Source organism: Panthera uncia, chromosome C2 (genome assembly GCF_023721935.1).
Source record: "Panthera uncia isolate 11264 chromosome C2, Puncia_PCG_1.0, whole genome shotgun sequence".
Classification (NCBI taxonomy): Eukaryota; Metazoa; Chordata; class Mammalia; order Carnivora; family Felidae; genus Panthera; species Panthera uncia.
The window spans coordinates 13,536,364-13,542,864 of NC_064810.1; the positions used below are offsets into that span (position 1 = coordinate 13,536,364).

General features: G+C 39.4%; 1 protein-coding gene across 1 annotated transcript; it reads left to right on the forward strand.

The window, feature by feature from the left end:
- The first annotated feature begins 810 nt into the window (after positions 1–810).
- LOC125922066 (keratin-associated protein 8-1) lies at positions 811–1,002 on the forward strand. Its single transcript, XM_049629952.1, has one exon. The coding sequence runs from the start codon at positions 811–813 to the stop codon at positions 1,000–1,002; it is 192 nt and encodes a 63-aa protein (XP_049485909.1).
- Positions 1,003–6,501: the final 5,499 nt, after the last annotated feature.

A 6,501-nucleotide genomic window follows, 5' to 3' on the forward strand; every position in this document is an offset into this window, starting at 1 on the left:
CCCCTCAATATTATTTTAAAAATAAGATCAACAAATCATAATTATTTGACAGTTCATTTTGAGAGTTAATCCACAAACTCCTTTTTTTTTGTTTTGTTTTTTTTACAATTATAAGGTTATTAGTTCAGGCAGTGGTCTCAAAATGTGATGTTAGATATAGTTCAGGTGGGAGTTATAATTATGATTAATTTTTTAACCGGTTCTTAAACCAGAGTAGCTATAGGCAGAGAAAAAAAAATAAAAAGGAGACTTTCCTGCGAGTTCTGTAGCATTTGTCTTGCACATTACCAAAAAGAGAATTCTTTAATCAAGTGAACACTAAGAAATACGTCAAGTGTTAGTTGGATTCACTACTTATTATTTCGTTTGTTAATTCGTTTGACACAGATTTATTGAATTCCAACTGTGTCCTGTGGACACTGAGAGAGCAAGAATAAGAATTAACAAGCTCAGAACCTTTCTGGGTTGTATAAAGACTGCTTGCAGAGAATTAGATCTCGGGTCTGTGGGACTCAGTTCTTTGAAGTCACTGCAATGCTTTTTTTAGTGGACGGACACACTTTGTTTGAAGGGATCCGATGCCTGCATCGGATGACATCACAGCTTTCTTAAGCAGCCGTAAAGACATCTAACTCAAGGGCAAATCACATTAATGAGCTTTTTGTGGTGTCGTCAAGAATGAAAATGAGGGCCTGGTGTTTTTCACCACGCCCCACCGCCGGGGTATATAAAGAAGGTTCGGAGCCTGGGGAATCCATCACACAGAGGAAACACATTCCCCTGCCACCTGAGCCCTCCGCCGCGGACACCATGCACTGCAACACCTTCTCCGGGGCCGTCTTCCCAGGGTGCTACTGGGGCAGCTGCGGCTACCCCCTGGGGTACAGCGTGGGCTGTGGCTACGGCAGCACCTACTCCCCCGTGGGCTACGGCTTCGGTTATGGCTACAACGGCTGTGGGGCCTTCGGCTTCAGAAGATACTGGCCATTTGATCTCTACTGATTTGCTGCAATTTGCCGAGGCGCCGAATCTTCTCTCCCAAGGCTGAGAGGCACCCCTCCACGTCCCTCCCCCTACCTCCGTCTTTAGTCCTCATTTGCCGCTCAACCTCCCAGGCGCTGCTTCTCGGGCCTAGCCCTGGAGTCCGGAGGGAAGAACAGGAACGAGCCGATGACGCCTCCAGCTGCCTTCCCTGCATGATGTTCTTTGAGACATTTTCAGAAACTTGATACCCAAACATGTATTTCTTCTGAATTTTTCACCACGCTCACAACTCTTGATAAAGTTGTGGGTGTGGGTGTGGAATTCTCAATAAACTTGTCTCAACCAGCATACTACTCACACCTGAGCCCAGTTTCCTTTCTTGGTGTGTGCACGTTTTCTGTTACACCGACTGGGGGAGGGAAGTGGATTTATCTTTCTCCCGTGGGCTTTAGAAGCAGTGAGAAAGCGAATAGTCCTTGATCTGGGTGTGATAAACAGTCCGAAGGGGCTGCTTGTGAGGAAAAGAAAAAAGCTTGTCTTAACCTTCCCTTAACTCTGACATCCACCTGCGATCTCTGAGCCAACAATGTACCATTCAGTGCTTGGGGTCTGTCATCTCCCAACTCCTGCCCCTCCTCAAGGAAACCCAACATGGTGGTGGTGGGGGCATGGGGTGGTAGGGTGGTAGGGTGGTGGGAGGTGGGGAGGGTGGGGAGGGTGGAGGGATGGGTGGAGGGATTTTCCACTTATGTCCATATGAGTGCAAATGAAACCCACTCGGTCCCCTCTCCCAGGGACAAAAAAAAAAAAAAAATGTAGCATAAAATACCTATTAAAAGATTCTGAGGCCTCATGTAATAGAATAGCTATAGGTTTATTTTAGGAGTCTGAGAGTCTTTTAGGGGAAGGAATAGTTCTCTCCTAGCAAAATATCTATGGTGTTTATTTTACAGCTTGGAAACTCCAGGTTAGAAACAGTGATGGAAAGCTTCTTAATCTTTATACAGTCAATAGCAGGTAGTGAGTTTTACTCTTTAAAGATATGAGTGACTTCATAAACATGGGGGAAAAAGTAACTCTAAAGAACTGTTTCTGAAGATATATCAGCCTTCTTTTGTGTTCCTTTAGAGAAAAGAGCATTATTTCTTTTATAAGCCAAGTCAAAAAGGTCTCAATCCTCCTGTTGAAAGCATTTTATGTACAGTACAAATATTCTTGGTGACAGCAGGCTTTGCTTAACCCTGCTCTTTTCTTGAGTATCTGCACATATTGCCCATGATTCACCTTGTAGCCGAAAACATAAAGGCTATTTGGAGAAATTACTTTGAAAGAGAATATTTTCTCCACCATATTTCATCCAACAGATATCTTTTTAACAAAATTCAAAAAGACATCTTGTTCAAGGATTTACCTAGTGGATTCTTTCCCAGTACACCATTGTGATAGTCAATACAATTTCCAGTTTGAAACTTTCTAGGAGCTGCATATTAATTCATACTGGGAATTGTAATTTAAACATTCATGTTAGAATAGAATAGAAAAAGAAAAGAGGGATTTCTCAGGAATCAGAGGGTCAGATAGAAGCTGGATGTCTATTCCACTGTTCTAGAATAATGACTAAGTTACATAAAATTTGTGCTTGAAGAGACCTCAGAGAGCTATCTCACCCAGTGTTTCTGAAAATGTGGTATGTGGGAGAATCACCTGGGGAGTTGTCTGGGAGGATAAGTTATTATGACTCACCTACAGGAGTTCTGATGTGGTACATCTGAGGTGTGATCTAGAAACCTAATTTTTTTTCCAACTTAATTGAGGTATAATTGACGAATAAAAATTGTATAGATTTAAGGGGTACAGCAGAACGTTTTGAAGTGTGCATACATTGTGCAATGATTACCACAGTCAAGCTAATTAACATATTATTCACCTCATATACTTCTCATGATTCTTATTTCAGGTATATGAAAGGGTGTTCAACATTGGCAGCCATTATGGAAATACAAACCAAAGCACAATGAGTGAACATCTTATGTGTGTTAGAATGGCTATTATCAAAAAGATAAGAGATACGTTTGGTAAGGATGTGGAGAAAAGAGAACCCTTATACACTGTTGGCGAGAATAGAAATTGGCTCAGCCACTATGGAAAACAATATGGAAATTTCTCAGAAAAATTAAAAGTAGATCTACCAGATGATTCAGCAATCCCTCTTCTGGGTGTACACCCATAGAAAATGAAATCGTTATCTCAAAGAGATACCTATATTCCCATTTCATTGCAGCATGATTCATAGTAGCTAAGATATGAAAACAGTATCCCTTCATGGAGAGGTGAATGGATAAAGAAAATGTGGTATATATACAATGGTATATTATTCAGCCTTAAAAAAGAAGGAGATCTTGCCATTTGCAGCAACGTGGATGAGCCAGAAATCTAAAGATTCTAGGAGTACCCCAGGGATTCTAGCTCAGGTGGTCTGAGGACCACACCATAAGAAGCATTGTTTTAGGCCATTACTTACACACACACACACACACACACACACACACACTCACACACTCTCTCTCTCATTTATCATCTATCAATCTATCTACTCATCCTCAGGTAAATAATTCTTAATAAAAGAAAAACATTTACATCACAAGCTAAAAAAGAAAGGGAAAAATCTTATATATCCAAAGATATATGAGATATGCATCGAAGTACGTCTGTGCTCGGTACCTTTCAATCGCAGTACTGGGGTATGGTGCCATACTCTGCCTAAAGGAAAAAATATATTATTGGATAATTTTATAAATTCATATTTTCCTAAGTAATATGAAAATGTTCTACATCTCTTGATATCATTCAGCAATTTTTAACTGCAATTCACTTCTATTACCTATGGTTTTAAAAAATGTTTGTACTGGGGCATCTGAGTGACTCAGTCGGTTGAGCACCTGGCTTTGGCTCTGGTCATGATCTCACAGTTCATGAGTTCAAACCCTGCTCCAGGCTCCTCACTTTCTCTCCATTTCTCTCTCCGCATGTCATGAGATTCACTCTTTCTCTCTCTCTCTCTGCCTTTCATTCACTAGCCCCCCCCCCCCCCCCCCCCAAAAAAAAAAACAAAAAAATGCTTATACTCAGTCCTCCCTCTCCACCATCCTTCAGATGGGAAAATCTTCTCCAGTGTCTGGGAATTTATATTTAAACAAATACCCCTAAGTGATTTACCTTTGTGCCACCAATTTGGAACAATTAGAGGGTCCTTTATTATGGCTTTTTATTTCCCATTTCCTTGTCAGCTTCTTCTATTTGTCATTGATATTTATGTAGGATTCATAAAAATAAAAACTCAATAAATAACATTTTACAGATAAAGTGAAAAGAGTAGGAAGATGCTACACCCCAGCTCAGCTGTGGTCTGTAGGGGGTATAGTTAGGTATTTGTTTCTAACTGTACATCAGTTTTAGTATTGAGCTGAGCCAAGTTTAGTGCCCTGCACATAGTAGAAACTCAATAAATATGACTGGATTATCCTACAAATTTCTTCAATGAACATGAAAATATGTCAAATATCCATTTGCTAACATCTTGTAATTATTCTTTAATTCATAGCCATTTGTGGATGGGAAAGCTGATGATTGTGCATTTGACGCCCCAGGTCACACATGAAGAAAAGTATTCTTTTTCTTTCCTACCTTCTCATTAATCCTTTATTGCTCCCCATTATCTGAAAACTAAGTTATGTATATTTAAGATTTCCCTGATGAATAGAGCCTGTAGATCTGAGAAAGGTGATTTGAATATTAAAGGCATCTTATCTACAGAAGAACCTTTCAGAGAAAGACGAGAGAGACTGAGAGAGAAATATTTTTCTTCACATTTTAAGATGGTTCAGAGTAATTCTTCCCAGAAGAAAGGGATGGCTAGAAGACATTTTGAAGTATTCCTTGAATTATGAGTCTGCGACTAAGCGTTAAGCGTTGACAAAATTATATGGCATCACGCTCACTGGAATGCAGAGGGCAGTGCTATTTCTACTCTGCTTACCATTTTCTTAATGTCTTGTTTCCATAGCCAACCGATCTCCATTAAGGAAGGATGTCAAATGCTGCAAGTTTCTTTAACATTTTATTTTTTAGCATTTTCACATTCTATGTATCAAAAATATATTCTCAGGTCTTTCACTCACTCCCACCCCCAGGTTTCAGGCTTCCTGTCTACTCTTCTAAGTCCTCTGCTCTAATCGTTAGGCTTTCAGTTCTTCGATTACTCAGAAGTAACGATTTATTAGTTGTAGCTAAATATACGAATGATAATTTATATTTACCCATTTGGTTCACAGGAGAGGTTTAAAGCCCCAAAGGATTTTCTGAGACTAACTTTGATAGATGTTATCTATCACTGTTATGTGATATCATCTTCAACCTTTCCCAAATATTCTCTAAAGGCTATTTTGAAGGCATCTAATGTCTGCCCTCGTCACATGGTTGGTAGGAAAATGCTCTCCAAATGTTACTCCTTATGTGACCACAATATTTGATTACACTATCCAATAAAAGTGTTGGCCATGAAGTTATGACAATCAGGAATGTGAAGATGGTGAAGTCATAGTGAGTCTGATGTACGTAGGAGGTCCTGTACAATATTTATATTGTTCTTGAGTGTGAGAAATGACCCAATGATTCTCCTTCTTTCCAATTTTTCTTTTGTCACCGTTTTCTTTGTCTTTTGTTCTATATCTTTGTCCTTGAGTTTTTCATTTCCTAGAGTTGCAGGATTCTCTTCTATTTCCATAGATCATATTAAGGCAGGGTTAATTCCTAAGCAGATTTATGAACAGTGTCTCAGAAAAAGGAGAGATCGCGAGAAGCCCCTTCTTAGTACAGAGAAATCTTACAGTCAAAATAAGTCATCACTTTCAGAGATCCACACTGGCCCTGGCTTCCAGACGGCCCCATAAAGGGCTTTCAGACACTGTGGATGCGTAAGGAAGACTATCAAATATCTTACAAGTCAGAGTTCTTTACTTACTGAAGATACAAAGGGAATGTAAATATAAAACACTGAAGCATAAATGGATGACACTGGTATTTGACAAATTATTTTACAGTGACAATTTTTTTTCTCATCCAAAGAAAGTTTTGCCTGCTCTTTTGCTCAAAGCTTCAGGCACAAAAGCAAAACAGAAACTGGCAATCCTTCATACTCACATGGATGTGATTTTTAATTTCCCATAATTCTCCTCCAGCTAAAGGGTGGTCTTTCTCAGAGCCATCTAAAACGTGACAGCTGCTTCCCAGCAGACATCACAGTGTCATGGTTCAACTCATGGTTTTCTGATGACAAATGTGCAAGTAAATCATATTTAAAACCAACCAACCAACCAACCAACCAACCAACCAACCAACCATCCAAACTTGTGTGCTCTAGAATAGCATAACTACTTTTGAGCTAAATGTATGGTAAACATATTTTTCATCTCATTGGTCTCTTATAACACTGAAAACCTTTTAAAGTGGGTTTATTTG

What these genes read in the sequence shown, in the direction of transcription:
- LOC125922066 (XM_049629952.1), top strand. Translation starts at nt 811, where the DNA reads ATGCACTGCAACACCTTCTCCGGGGCCGTCTTCCCAGGGTGCTACTGG.